We start from the raw sequence: 15,982 nt of genomic DNA, 5'->3' as shown, positions 1-15,982 counted from the left end.
GGAGGGTAAATAAACGCCTTGGAGTGAACCAATTCTGGAAGATTTTATCAGAAGTCCATAATCTTCTTGGACATCCAGGTGTGGAATGTTTGGTGACAGGTTCTGATCCGATGAAGCTACTTGCAGCACCCTTCTTTGTAAAGTAGTCAGCAGCCTCAATGCCTTCCAGACCAGTATGGCCAGGAATCCAGACCAGAGACAATCTGTGAAGTCTTCCTATCGAGGGAGAGTCGTTTCAGGCAATTTGCTCCCAATTTAGACGTTGCTTGGTAGGAGCCAAGAGCTTCCAATGCCGCTTGTCTGTCCGAAAATATATTATTATTATTATTCATCTGTTGAACCAACAACTATCTGCTCTTGATATTTCCTTCTACCGGAGGATCCAGTCTTCTCTAGTCAGAATCACTACTTTATAAGGCAGTTTGTAGTTGACAGTTAAAGGCGTAAAGTCAGAGATCATTTTCAGAATGCTGTGACTTCCAGTGTGATAAGTAGTCTGTTGCCCTCTGCATTAAATTGATTTGTGCAATTGGCAATATGCACAAGTTTATATGCAGTCCAATTAGCCTGTTTTCAGAAAAATGTATTGAGGAGGTAGATCTAGACGGATCTCCTTGGCCGCTGACGGTGTCGTATTGATGGCACCACTGATGGCCAGACAATCCTGTCTATGTAAAACCAGACAGCTTCGGCTGAGACGTTTTCAGTGAAGCCTTCGGCCACCAAGCCATCGCAAAATAAGTTATCATTGCTCTGACATTCATCACAAATCCTTAAACATGTCAATAAGGATATGTCTGGCTTTGTGTGAAAGTTTTTCCAAGTGAGCGTCCCAGGTAAGTTATTCATCAAGGACAATGCTGAAATATCCCACCTCCGTTCCAAATGAAATGAACTCACCATTAAGGAAAAGTGGCGTTGAATCGTCCAGTTCTCTCCTCCTGGTGGAGGGGATTATTACAGTTTTGCTGGGGTTGACAGATATCTGATCCCTCAGGCACCAACTGTGAACAACGTCAATCGTACTTTGGAGGATATTACAAGCTACATTTCCAGACGTGGACCTTGCCAAGATGACAAGATTATGTGCATAAACTTTTCTTCTATCAAGAGCGCCTCGCCTTGAAAAAGTCGTAGTTGCAGTTCTGTTTACCAGCATGATATTGATCCAACTAGTTATGGTCGATTCTATGCCTTTTCTAGCCAAGGATGATTCTATAGATTTAGGTAGTGCATTGTCAAATGCTACTTCAATATGTAGAAATACAGCAACCGCAATCTTGATGTTGTCAAGGGATTGGTAAATTTCCTCTACAAGGTTGTTCAATGCTGAATCTGTCGATTAGCCGTTTGATATGCATACTAGTAATTATTCAGGAGAGTGCATATAATGCTACCCTTCTCATGTGTCCATCCAGTATCCTCGAAAGTCCTTACCGATTTAGGTCTATAAACCACTCTTGCTCCCAACCAACTAGGTAGTATATAGTTCCACACCAGACTAGCTCCATACAATCTTGTGAGAATAGGTAAAATTATTTCCAGTCCATTCCGAAGAAGAGTTGGAAATATACCATCCTCTCCAGGAAATTTGAAGAGCTGAAATGATTTGATAGTCCATTCAACTGCCGGTGCTGTGATACCCTTCTTGACCACCTCCCAATCGTTCCTTTTTGAACATTAAGCGCCCTTGAAGACGGAAGGTCTTTTGTTATCAAGAGTCAGAATTCCAGGAAAGTGGTTTTCTATTAAAAAGCTCTAACGTTTCTTTACTAGAGGTCGTAAATGTTTTCATCGATCGTTTTAAAACGACCCAATTTCAGCAGTCGGCTCTCTAGAGGAAAACTTGTGAATTCTAGTGCTGCGTGGTGAATCAGAGATACTCTCACAGAACTTTCTCCAAGACCCTCGGCATCTAGATACTTAAATCCACGATTGATTAATATTTTTCTCGCCCGAGTCATCAACGAAATTGATCACATTAAAATAGTGGTTGAGATGAGTCGGCACTCAATTGATTTCCATCTTCAATATGTCAAAATACGATTCAACATGTTTTCCAACAACAGCGGCTCTCATTTTCTTCAAATTACTACAAAACCTTTGGGATGATTCTTTTTCATGTCATTTTGGGTACAAGTTCGCCCATGTTTCGCCCGTGTGTTATTTCTGAATTGGGCTACTTTAGGTACTCTTCCATCAATATAGGTCTCACTTCCAGTAAGCTGAAGCCATTTATTTCATAGCAGCATCAACAATAAAGCATGAAAGTAGTAGTTTAGGATGTCAAATGAAGAAATAGTAACAAATAATAAACTAGGTACCTTTCTCAGTTGAAACCAGACCTTTTTTGTATAAAGAGGAACCTGGACTTTTACTGAGCCCCTGGTACGGCACTGGCGAACTTGTAAAAACCGGAGCCCAGAAACAAAAAAATCTTGATGCAACATCGAACAGCACTGTTTCGACCTATCATGGGTCTATCAGTGGTATTAGACTGAACCACGAATACATTGTTTGAACTTAACTGTCGTTAAAGCACAAGCCTGAAGAGAAAAAAGGTCCTCTTACGAAGACACCATCAACAAGATCAACAAGAACTCAATCCATGAAAATCGAAGATAGACGAGGCTTCCGAAAGTACAACGGTATGAAGCTAAATTATTGATCCCACAGATAAATGTCATAGCCTTTTATTATTGATGAATCTCAGCTTACCTTTGTAGTTGACATCTTCATGGGTGTGCCTGCCATACAAAGGCACTGACGGGTAGATTCTCAGACTCTCTTTTATCACGCATTCCAAATATTTCATCTCCATTAGATCTTTATAAGTGGCAGGTCTCAAAAGGTCATCAGCAAACACAGATTTTTGTTCCTCCAAAGCACGAGCCTATCATGAAAAATCAATTATTATTAATAGTTGGTGAGGTAAGAGTTGTCTATTTTGTTTTCACAAACAGCCGTTAGATGACTCTATATAAATGTTGCTCCATGATATTGGGGAAATTTGTATTTGTTGACCTAGAATCTGTAGCGACTTAGAGATACCAACAAGTATCTACCAACTTCACACTCAATATTTCAAAAAAATATATAATTTTGACAGGAATTTTGAATAACCATATTGACGAATCATTCTTTGTGAGAACGAATATAGTGGCCACTCAGATTCCCCGAATTGATTTCAATGACTTTTTTTCAATTGGTATGGTTGGAATGATAACAAGAAAAAATTATTAGGAGCTCCAAATAACTGAATGTAAGCAAGGATGCAAAAGCTCGTTTACGAAATTGTTTGCAAATTAATAGTGCTCAGCTTAAACATTTGATGACCTGACATTTTCTGATTGGCTTCACTTATTGGTTCGGAATGAAATACAAACTTTTGAAAATATTTCGTTTTTTTCCGACATTGTTCATCGTTGTAAGGTCAAAAATGTTACAGAGTTGGATACAGAACTGAAAAATATTTGGAATAAGGTGTCACTCGACTTTCATTCTCGTTTGAAATTTTCGCCATGTGGGTTATTATTGGAAGGGGGTGGCTGAAAAAAAGTTGATTAGATATAAGTGAACTGAAGATGACGTGTTTGATACGGTATCAATATCAAATGATTTATTCATGACGGCTCACTTTAATTGAAATGCACTGTATAGAATCGCTTCGTGCATGAATATGCCATGGATATAGATATCTTCTGGGGAATATTCCCTGGAAGTGCTCCTGGCGAACCTTTGATACATTCTAAGAATATTTTTTGGGGATATTCTTGGAATATCTTGAAATATTCTTAAAATATGTAAGGTATGTTCTATTAAGAATATTCCGGGAGTAGAATCCAAGGAATATTCATAACTTATTGTAGGAATATAAAATTGGAAATCCCCATAGAATATTCTAAAAATATATTTTATGAATATCCTAGGAATATTTGGAATATTCCAAGAATGTGACGAGTATATGCTATTAGGTATATATATATATATATATATATATATATATATATATATATATATATATATATATATATATATCTAATTAGCATATATATATATATATATATATATATATATATATATATATATATATATATATATATAAGTAATAAAATACAAAATATTCATAAATAAATTTATTTCAGAAATAATATACACTGTATAAACTATACTAATAATATAAAAAATCTAATTCGAGATATTTATTCACTGAATAAAATATTCCTGAATATTGTATTGTTACAAATATTAGAAATGTATTCAAATTAGGATGTTCCTACTCTCAAAAAATTGTATACTGAAAAATATACTAAAATAACAACTCTCTGAATTCATCAGCGCTAATTGAAAAATAATAAATATATCATTTCATTCAAGAAGAAAAAGTGTATAACATCAAGAAATGAACGATATATAGGTTTCTCACTTCAAAAAATAAACCCACAAATGAAGTATTTTAAATGAGTGGTATGATGGGTTCTTCAATGAATTTCACTTACTCAAAGTTATCCAAACTTTGCTCACCAGAAGAGTTTTCCTGCTATTTGTCCAACATTAACGTTCATTATCACTATTTGAAAGTGGCACAATAAAATTGGAATAAAAATCAAATAGATATTTTTCTCATAGGTTCCTCATGAACATTTCCAACTTTTTATGACTTGGAGAGCAACTTGCATTCCCTAGTTGAAAAGTACTCATTACGTTTTCAGTTTCTTGGCGCACCGTCTTGTACCAGGTACCACTCCGTTTCCTTTTGAGCATATTGATACCATCTTGAAAAAGAGTGATGAAAATTATGAAAACAAATGATACAAAAGAATGTGTCATTCACTTACTTTTCCCTACTGAAGATACACAACTGAAATCACTCTAGTTTAAACATGTCAAACCAACAAATCTCACACACGGTATTGTAGGTTAAGCATCGTGGCTTCATTATGTCATTTACTCACTTTTCTTAAAGGCTGAATATGTAACTCTACTGTTTGAAGATGCAAAAGCAAACTATTCGCTGTGCTGCAAATTGGACAGCCTCAAACTATAAATGGTACACTGAACATGAGAGAATTATACTTTGATAATGACACCAATACACCATACATTACACACGCAAACCTGCCATGTAAACCGCCATGTTAAATCAAATGTCGATTTCAACGCAAAGCTGCCAAGCGATGTCTGTCGCGCGCTACACTTCAATTGACCAATAAGAAACGTCCAATAGTTCACTAACCACTTTTCTCTGTTGCCAGGATTTGTCACTTTTTAAATGAATAATTTCAATTACAAAAAGACAAAAAGGATGAGAATAAAGCGATTCATTGATGCATTGGTTCATTTATTGGCCCATTCGAATTTTTTTGTCGTTTATTCCAACAGTCAGAATCTTCGCGTTAAGTTCAAAAAATTAGGTTATGCATTCGATTCAAATCTTCAAATATTTTTGTTTTTAATAATATTGAATTATTTGAATACGTTATCATAAGATAATTCAAAATTCCAGTAATACATATAATACAATATTCCAAAATATACCGTGGGGATATATTCTAAGAATATACCGTATGGTATATTCGATCGACAATATTCTTAGAATATTCACGGGAGAATAACCCATTTATAGACATTCTATGCACATTCTTTCGGGAACAATCCTGACATATTCATTCAAGCATATTCTAAAGGCATGTATACATATATTCCAAGAATATTCTATGAATATTTGAAATATATACATTCGTTTTATGACATAAAGGAATATTCCATGAATATCTGGTGCTGTGTGGGAATGTATTGTTTACCCTTGAAAAATACTGTATACGAGGTTCGTTCAAAAATGAGGTGAATTGTCTTTTTTCTCAAAACGCCGTTCTTTTATGGGTCTCTTCAATCTTGGGAACAGGAAAAAGTCGAGGGGTGTCAATTTGGTGAATACGGTGGCTTGTGCATATTAACGATGTTTCCATGAACTGTTTTCCACAATACCGGACGCGTTTTCTTCGTATTCCTCTCGTGAGCAAGATAATTCTCCTTATTTACCGTACGACCATGTGGCAAATACTCCTGATGCACTACGCTACGGTAATCAAAAAAAAGCAGTGAACAAAACCTTGGCATTTGATCAAACTTGGCTGCTTTTTTTGATTTTGGCTTTCCTGGCTCTTTTATTGAGATTATTGGACTTTGGTTTCAATGTCATAACCATATATCCATGATTTATCATCAGTCATGATCTTTTCAAGCAAATCTGGATCGCCGTTGACATCATTCAACAATTCCTGAGCGATGCTCCTGATTAAATTTCAGCAATTTCGTAACGAACTCTGCTGCCATACTCTTAATGCCCAAAATTGCATGGCATGGCAATTGCATCGAAAAAATTGCATGGCATGAGCTAACCGATATGCTCTAATAGTGATTTGACGATTCACCATGACAATTTTTTTCATTTTCTCAACATTTTTATCGGTTCTTGATATTCTGGGGTATCCAGGTCGAATGTACGTAGCTTGCGAAATTTGGTATCTCAATCGCCACAAAAGAAATAACCAGGAAAGGAATTTCTGGAAAAAACATAACAATCTGGACTGACAGCAGAGGCCCTATTAGCCTTGAACAGACAATGTGTAATCTCAAGGCTAGTACTAGAGTGTCACCAAGATTTAGCCAAAGCCTCGGTAGATAATAATATTACCCTAGGTGGGCTAAAGGGCACGACAGAAGTAAAGACTCTTTAGCCAAGAAAGCGGGTGGATTAAGAATTTTAGGACCCAGGGGCACCTATGGCCTGATGACTTCGACAATTGCGGAACCAGCCAAATGTTACACCCATGCACAATTCCTAAAGAGGACAGGATGGACAATGACCTAGGAGGACAACTCTTCGGGACAATAGGTCATATGTGGCCTAAGTGCTGTGGGCTTACATTCAGTCTCCCTACTCTACAGATACAGAGTTTGAACATTCACCTTGTTTTTTGAACAGTCCTCGTACATTTGGTTCGCAGAATTTCGTCCAGCCTTGGGTCTGTTAGGGATGAATCTCATGAAGGACGACCAAAGTCGTATGTGCTTACAGAAAACATCGTTTTCGTGAATAAGATGACTGATGATCAACATATGATATGATGTAAGATAGACTGCTCTGAATATTTGAGTAAGGTGTATTCAAAAAATGAAGAAAACTTTTCTTTATCACCTGGAGACACCAACTTGGTTGGTGAAACGCGCGTGAAGAAGAGTATAGTAGTTCTGGTGATGAATAAACGTGCTTGTTTTTGGATTTATTCTACGCCAGAGATTCCAGTTTTATCTTTCATTATTTTATTAGTTTCTCCATGAATATCAATACTTCTTTCAAACAATGAGAGATCAAATATTCATTGTAGATTCAAATGTACAAAAAAAAGGGATAACGAATAACTTTTCTAACCCTAAATAGTGTTCCTAAAAGTGGACTGATTTTTTCATCTTAACATGAGTAATTCAACACAGACTTTAATCAATGTTTACTCCTAAGAATTTTGTAGTTTGAAAATATTTCATAATGGTGTTATGACAATCCAATTGAAATCAACATCAATAAATAACCTCTATTTTATTACATCATATTCAAGTTCCAATCGGCATTGTTTGTAAACACTGCTGAGTATTGGAGAAATAGTAATATTGATAGTTATATATTTTTCTCAAATATATTGATCTTTGATCCTATCGCTCTGCTAACTGCTACAAGTGATAAGAGTTTCAATGAATTGTGATTTGTTTCGAAAATACATTAACTTACTGGAAATGTTCCACCAAAGTTTATTTACCTGAACCTCTGGATGTCAGCAAGCAGAAAACTAGTGAATGTCATGGCGGAAGCGGTAGTATCATGTCCCTTAAATAAAAAAAGATCAATTTTTAGATGCTGAAAAGTAAAATAAATTGTACTTAATAAATAAATAATCAATTACTATAATAAGTCTCAGTGAATTTGAATGTACTGTACTTTCTCTATGTCTCTCGCTGTCTTTCTGTGTCTCTCTTTCTCTCTATCTCTGTCTCTCTCTCTCTCTCTCTCCCTATCTCTCTCTGTATTTTTCTCCCCCCTCTCTCTTTCTCTCCCTCCCTCCTCCTGTACGGGCGTACAATTCATTGCGCAGCAGAGACCGACGTTGTATATTCTGAGCAGAACCTGGCATTCACATAACTTTGAGACTTGTTAAACAAACAGTGAGACAAGTCCTTAACTATTACATAACAACGCACAAGTGAACTGCAAAAAAAACTCTCCTCGATAAGAAGATTAAACAAATAGTCATCTCAAGTAAGTGGCACTGCAAATCATTCACAAAGTCACTGAGATATTTCTACCCGCTATGCCATTTGAGGACGACGCTAACGAGCCCATCAGACCATCATGAAATTTATTTTGTTTCGGAATCATTCAAATTCATGTTGTTTAAAATTGAAAAGACAATACAATAGACGTGACGATCTGAGACAAAAAAATTCGTTTTGTTTGTGCAGAAGCAAAGAATAACAGACGTCGTAACGTGGCAATCCACCATTTTTCACCTCTCCAATACGTCTCAAACCGTCAAAAACCGTATTATCTGGTCAAATTAGACTAAAAAGTAAGAGTGAAGGTACATAAATTCACAACAAGCTGCAAATGCGTGTAATTGTTCAAAACATAGTTAAAAATAAGATTTCAAAATTCCGAATGATTGCGATGCCTGGAAAAAAATGTATTCGAGGTCAAAGGTCAAGAATCTCGAAAAAAATTGGTTTTTCACGATTTTCAGGAAAACGGTAAGTTTTCATCATGAAATAACTTCAGATAAAAGTTGTAGATCATAAAATTCTCTACAAAAAATGTATCAATATTTTTTTCTTAGAGCCACCGTTTCTGAGATACGACGAGTCAAAAAGTTGTAAAAGTTGTAATCATTCGGAATTTTATAATCTTACTTTTAACTATATTTTGAACAATTACACGCGTTTGCAGCTTGTTGTAAATTGATGTACCTTTCAATCTCTAGATTGACCGGATTAGTATGGGTCAATATCCACCAAGGTCCTCAAATGCTTGTAGGTCGACCACTTTGGGGCTCATCTTCGAGGCTGAAATCTCTGGAAAGAAATTTCGCGATCATCGTCAAACAGTTCGTTCATTAACATCATTGCCAAATGCCTGGTGGATTTTTCGAGCTGTTTCGACAGCTTTTGGTTCAATTTGAATTTGTAGAGAAAAATTGGTCGAAAAGTACCTAATGACGTCATATAGTAAAATAAGCTGAAAAGAGGTAAATAATTTCTTGAAAAAAGAGAACAGCATCAATATATGGAGTTCAAAATTCTCTATCGAGCAATATATAACACAGTAGAATAAATATTTATTGAAATATGATAAAAACGGATAAAACTTTTGAAAGAACGTAATATTAGGATTTTATGAAATTACAAAAAACTTGATTGAAACAATGTATAATTCATTTCATCGAGAGGCCCAACTCTTTTTATTTTGATTAAGTAGGTCAATAGGAATGGAGTTGTTATTTGATATGGATTATAACATTTCAGTTATTGAATAAAGAAAGAAAACTAATGATGAATCGTGTGAAAGAAATATGTATGTTTAAGTCATTCTGAATATTAATTTTCAATTTTTCTTAAAAAATTCGAATGAAGAAGTCGAAACTGGAAACCTACCTCGAACATAAACGTATCCACTTCCTCCCTGATATCCTCTATGCTCAGAGGCTTACCATCCACAGTCGACTGTAACAAAATATCCAGAAAAGCCAGTTTCTTCTTCCTGCCAAGCTCGTCGGTGTTTTCTTTCACTTTCCCGCCCGAACTTTCCAAATGCTTCATCCTTGACTCTATGACGGAATTCGTGACTTCGTGGAGTTGCTTCACTGCCTTCTGTTCTCTGTAATAGTCCAGGGTGAGCGGATAGAAGAAGTCGTTATGTTTTAAAATGGAAGTCGACCTCAACACTCCTATCTTGCACATCAGTTTAACGTTCTTTACGTACTGGGAGTTCTCTTTTAGCTGGGCATCAACTGGAACACCCATTGCGGTTTCTAGGACAAAATAAATTGAAATTTCTTAATAAGATTCGTTTCCTGAAGGGGCAGATACTGTGAATCAAGTTCAAATTTCGGATAAAGGTAATAATGAAAGAAATCATAAATATTTATTTATTCAACCACATTACAGAATATTATTCTATTTGTAGTAGGTCCAGGACATAGCATAAGTGGGGCCTTCACTCAACCGAGCGACGGGGCCTTCTGAATCGAGTGGGGTCGTCTATAGTGTAATCTACAGCTTCCCTGACTAGTGGGTTATCATGAGTTTCCGCTGACTCGAAAACTCTCTGATTCCTCGACTGAATGGACTGTCGTATAGTTAACAGCTTCAAATCTCTGCGGATGGCTTCATTCCGCACGAACCATGGAGCATTCACCAGAATCCTGAGAAGTTTATTTTGCAACCTTTCAAAGTGGAGAGGTTTGACGGAGCGGTTTGTCCCCAAGCGCCTGAAGCATACATAATGAACGGTATGAACATCGTGTTGTATAATAAAAATCTTATTTCCAAGACTGAGCTTGGAGTTTCGATTGATCAGAGGATAGAGTTTGGCTATCCTTATTTGTACTCTGTTCTCAATATAGTCGATGTGATTTACCCAGGTGAGTCGGCGGTCTACCCAAAGACCTAGGTATTTGACTCGCGTTTGCCATTCGATCTTCCTGCCTGAAATCGTGACTCTTGTATCTGGAGAAACGTTACGCCTCCACAAATCTATCGCCTCCAGGTCGTCCAATGCGCATTGCATGTAGACGACCGTCAACCCTCGACCCATGGAAGTAGCGAGGAGAGCTGTATCATCGGCGTATACGGAAACCTTCACGTGATCGAACCTCGGAAGGTCGCTCACGTGAAGGCTGTACAGTAGAGGAGACAGCACAGCTCCTTGTGGCACTCCAGCTTGGATTTCCCTGACAGGAGACAGGGTTTCTTCAACTCGGACATGAAATGTTCTACCCTTCAGAAAGGACCTAATCCACCGGATCAGGCCCCGAGGCAGATCGAAATCGAGCATTTTATGTAATAAGCCTTCGTGCCATACTCAGTAGAAGGCTATCAAAATGTCCAGGAGGACAAGATGGACTGTATTTCACTAGTTCGGACTTCCATTGTCTACTATATAAAATGGTTTGAAATAACTGAAACAACTAAAAAAGAAGAATTGAAAATGTGAAGTTGAAAATAACAATTATATTAACCAAAATAAACCTGAAACGAAATAATAGTGAAATAAAATACAAGTAAAAATAGAACAATTGAATAAATAAAAATGAAGAAATTAAAAAGAAAGAAAATAAAAAAGTGGAGAGATTTCAAGTCACGTTAGTTCACGACGTTTCGATTGTTGGTATCTACAATCGTCTTCGGGTGATGACTGCTGACAGGAGACAGGAGAATACCCACAACAAAAAGTGGGAGAAGTTAGTGAGGAAACAATGCCCAAATACAGACCGAAAACATGACAACTATGAAGCCGCCAACGTCATCAACATGAGTTCCCGCCCGCTCACGGGAATAGAGGAATCCTTGTTGAGAAAGGGCCTAAATTCCGCCATTACGCCAACATCTGTGCCCACTTTGGAGATAATTACTGCAGTGGAATCCACCAGTTCCCTTATTGACCAGACCGAGGCAGAAGAGTTCAGATGGAAAATTAAAGAACAGCTGGATCGAGAACCAGTTCCAACATCTAACATCAGCAATGGAGAACGTAGAGCTCTGAACGGCCTACGTAGAGACAACACCATCAAGATCCTACCTGCAGATAAAGGAAACGCTACTGTGGTAATGGATACCGTTCTCTACGAACAGAAGATCGAAGAGGTTCTTCAGAAGGGACGATACACAAAGATCGTACGGGACCCTACTGCATCAATCGAAAGGAAGTTGTACCAGATTTTAAAAAAACACCAAGTCTATTTTTCGGACAAGGAAAGATCATCGCTAACACCGTACCACAGTAAGCCCCCTCACTTGTATGGACTACCCAAAATCCACAAGCAGGACGTTCCGCTTAGATCGATCATCAGCTCCAGAGATTCGGCTACTCAAAACTTGTCTAGATTTTTACTTCCGTTAATACAACCATTACAAGGGAAAACATCGTCTTTCGTGAAGAATTGAAGGCATTTTGTCGAACTACTAGAGTCAATTGAGGTCACACAGGAAGATCAACTAATTAGTTTCTACGTGGAAAGCCTTTACAACAACGTTCCGGTCGAAGAAGCACTCCAAATCATACAAAGAAAGCTATCCGAAGACGGGAACCTAAAAGAGAGAACGAATCTACCTAGAAAAGTAATCATGGAATTACTAGGATGCTGTGTACGTAACTGTTATTTCCAACTGAAGGGCGAATTCTTTACACAAGATGAGGGACTGCCAATGGGATCAGTCATAGCCAACATATATATGGAGTGGTTTGAAACTCTAGCCATTGAAGAAGCCCACAAGAAACCTCGAGTCTGGTTGAGATATGTTGACGACACCTTCATATGGAACCATGGGAATACTGAACTAGACGCCTTCCTGAAACACATCAACAGCGTGAGACCTTCCATCAATTTCACAATGGAGAAGAAAATCCACAACGAATTGCCATTCCTAGACGTTTTGGTGAAGAGGACCGACACTAAGTGGGAAACATCTGTATCCCTAAAACCCACTCATACGGGACAGTATCTGAACCACGAATCCAACCACCATCAATCGACTAAAAGAGGAATCATCAAGACTCTATTAGACCGTGCTTTTGGGCTTTGTAATACGAAGGAAGGTCTCGAGAAAGAACTAGACATCATCAAAAATGATCTTCAACGGAATGGCTACTCCAAAGCGATAGTAGACAAGACTTTGGCTAGAAGACAGCAGGAGCCTCGCAAGGAAGAGAAACCGTCACAACCAGTGCTTGCACTTTCCTACATCAGAGGATTATCGGAGAGGATAAGAAGAATTGGTTCAAGTACAACATCAGAACCTGCTTCAGATCCGGTAATACTATCCGTAGCAGTCTCACGAAAACCAGGCCACCAAACGCGGACTGCGATTCCAAGAATTGCATTTACCGGATACCTGTGAGTGCGGAAAATCCTATATTGGGGAAACTAAGAGGCCATTGAATGTTCGCATTGCCGAGCACAAGAAACACACAGCGAGGGGAAACCAGCAAATCAGGAATAGTAGACCATGTTTGGACCCATCAACACAACATCGAGTGGTCCCAAGCTGAGATCTTGCACAGAGAGGAACATTGGTTTAGGAGAAAATTCAAGGAAGCCGCATACATGTTGTCCAACAACGTATTCAGCCAAGCCAGCGTAGAAATACGCAACATATGGAAACCCATCATCAAGCGAAAAATGGCCAACTCCCGCCAAAACGGTCATCTCCCACGGAACCAGTGAAGCGGAAAATGGAAAGCGGGGATAAGTGAAAGTACTCGAACGATCTATAAATAGTCATCTCTCGGAGGAATCAGTCCAGTCATCACCCGAAGACGATTGTAGATACTAACAATCGAAACGTCGTGAACTAACGTGACTTGGAATCTCTCCACTTTTTTATTTTTATTTTCTTTCTTTTTTCATTTCTTCATTTTTATTTATTCAATTGTTCTATTCCACTGTTATTTCATTTCAGGTTTATTTTGGTTAATATAATTGTTATTTTCAGCGACTCATTTCCAATTCTTCTTTTTTAGTTGTTTCAGGGATTTCAAATCATTTTATATAGTAGACAATGGAAGTCCGAACTAGCGAAATTCATCATGAAACATTGTCAATCACCTTCAAACAAGATGGAGTGTCTTCCTATCATTAGGCTCTGAGATGGAGCTTTCCACCAGTCTCAAGGCCTGCAGCTCGGAGGAGTGTGCCTTCCTGAAGCCTAATTGTTCATCAGGCAGAACATTTTGGTCTTCAACTTCTTCGGTTAGCCTTTGCAGCATAACACGTTCACCTAGCTTAGCCGTTGAGCAAAGCAGACTAATCGGACGATGATTCTGGGGAAACAGCGGGTTTTGGCCCTGTTCGGAATCATGACAACTACGGCATGCTTCCATCTTCGGGGGAAGTATCTGAGGGCGATTGAGCTGTTCATTATATCCAACAAATATCTGATAAAGTTCTCCGGGAGCTGCTTCAACAACCTATTGTTGATTGAATCAATTCCCGGAGCCTTTTTGGGTTTGGAGGCCTAATGTACCCCCACGGTTCTTCCTCCGAAGCTGGACGGATCACGTCGTCATCATTTTCCCTGAGGATTCGCTGAACTCGTTGTTCCAGCCGGATATCACGGTCAATATCATCATCCGGATCAGCGTTAAGCTGGAAGTGATTCTTCATTGTGTCGGTGGAGGAGTAGCAGATACCGCGCTGTCCGTGAAAAGGGGAGGAAGCGGTTTTTCTCTTCTCGAGCCTGCGGATGACTCGCCATAGCTCATCATCCCCAAGTTCGAGAGATTCCAAACACTCACTCTACCTCTCATTTCTGTAGTCAATGACTGTTTGACTTGGTTGGTCATCCTGCTTGCCGCAGCCTTTTCTCCAGGGTAGAGAGTCCGCTGATAAACTCGTCTGAGTCGATTACTCTCCCGAATGAGGTTCTTTATCCTGGGGGAAAACTCATTATAGCTTCGCAGAGGACACTCTGTCCTAGTTGTGGCTGCGCGGAAAGCGTTGTTCACAGACAATTCGAAATCCGCCACTGCCGCGTCGAGACCATTGCGAGTTAGAAGCACCTCACGATCCGTAAGTGTCTCCACTAGATGAGCCTTGAAGGCTTCCGAATCCGTGGATGATCTCATGCGATAGTCCTGGGGAGGGAGATCATCACCCAGCATCAGGATGACTGGATTATGATCTGAGTCTAGTTCCGACAAAGTGTAGACTTCGCAGAACATAGAAACGTTCCTCAGTAGTGTGATATCAAGCACGTCAGGTCTGTTATCCCGACGGTAGAACGTAGGCTCACCTGGACCCATCACTCGAGACTCATGCCTGTCAGCATGCGCATGGAGCACTCGGCCGTTCGCATTGGTGATTTTGCCCCACAGATTGTGCTTGGCGTTGAAGTCACCAGCAGCAATTGTGGGGGTATCTGTCGACAACAGCAGTTCATCCAGTGATTCTGGGAGTAGATGATTCCACGGAGGGTTGTAAACTGAGATTAGTCTATGACGACCTCTTCTCAGTTGGAGTTCAACGCTCACGGCTTCCGTGCCGTGTAACTGATCCGGGTCAATGCCGAATTGTACGTGAGGAAGATTACGTTTGACAAAAATGCCAACTCCTCCCCAGCACGTCCAACTCGTTCTCTATGGTAGAAACGGTAGTTTGGAATACCAAAAGGTTCATTGTGCAGGTGGGTTTCCTGCACTAGTGCGACGTCGATATTCTGCGCTATCATGAAGTTTTCGAATCAAGTTTTTTGTTTGAAATGCCGTTGGCGTTCCAAAATAGGACCTTAAGAGAGCTAGGCAATGTTGGTTGTCTAGCCATTAACAGGTTCCAGTTATCACGCTGGTGTTCACCCTAAATATCTTTTCGAGTACGGGGAACTGGATGAACAGTTTCTTCATCTGGTCCAGTGCGAAACAGATGTCACTAACCTTCGACGAGCGAGGACTATTGGGCGCTTCAGTCGGCTTAGCGGAGGTGTTGCCGCTCTTTGCCACTCCTGCATAACTCATACCCGGGCGTGTGCTAGATGCTCCAGCAGGACGCCTCCAGGTGTGGATGCATTTTGGGGGGCATTTGCCCCCCAAAATGGAGGAGGACCCCTGCGAACCTTGGGGAACTCAGGACAACCTCGGTAGTTCACAGTATGTACCCCCTTGCAGTTGTTGCATTTCGGAGGTTCTGCTCTGGGTTTCTTACATTCACCTGAAAGGTGT

At 39.2% G+C, this 15,982-nt stretch overlaps 1 protein-coding gene across 1 annotated transcript in view; it reads right to left on the bottom strand.

Moving 5' to 3' along the window:
• Positions 1-2,718: 2,718 nt before the first annotated feature.
• The window catches only part of LOC141482226 (probable cytochrome P450 4d14), a gene marked incomplete at its 3' end in the record, with an annotated part of 35,445 nt that continues 22,181 nt past the window's right edge, over positions 2,719-15,982 (bottom strand). Inside the window, 4 exon segments of the mRNA XM_074175222.1 lie at positions 2,719-2,893; positions 7,818-7,834; positions 7,837-7,885; positions 9,703-10,079. Of these exon segments, the coding sequence (XP_074031323.1) occupies positions 2,719-2,893; positions 7,818-7,834; positions 7,837-7,885; positions 9,703-10,079 (618 nt within the window).

This window comes from Leptinotarsa decemlineata, unplaced genomic scaffold, assembly GCF_025532065.1.
Source record: "Leptinotarsa decemlineata unplaced genomic scaffold, Ldec_3_MD MMD2_tig00000882_RagTag_RagTag, whole genome shotgun sequence".
Taxonomy (NCBI): domain Eukaryota; kingdom Metazoa; phylum Arthropoda; class Insecta; order Coleoptera; family Chrysomelidae; genus Leptinotarsa; species Leptinotarsa decemlineata.
Note: the sequence above shows the minus strand (reverse complement) of the source record. Positions and strands in the feature narration are given on the sequence as shown.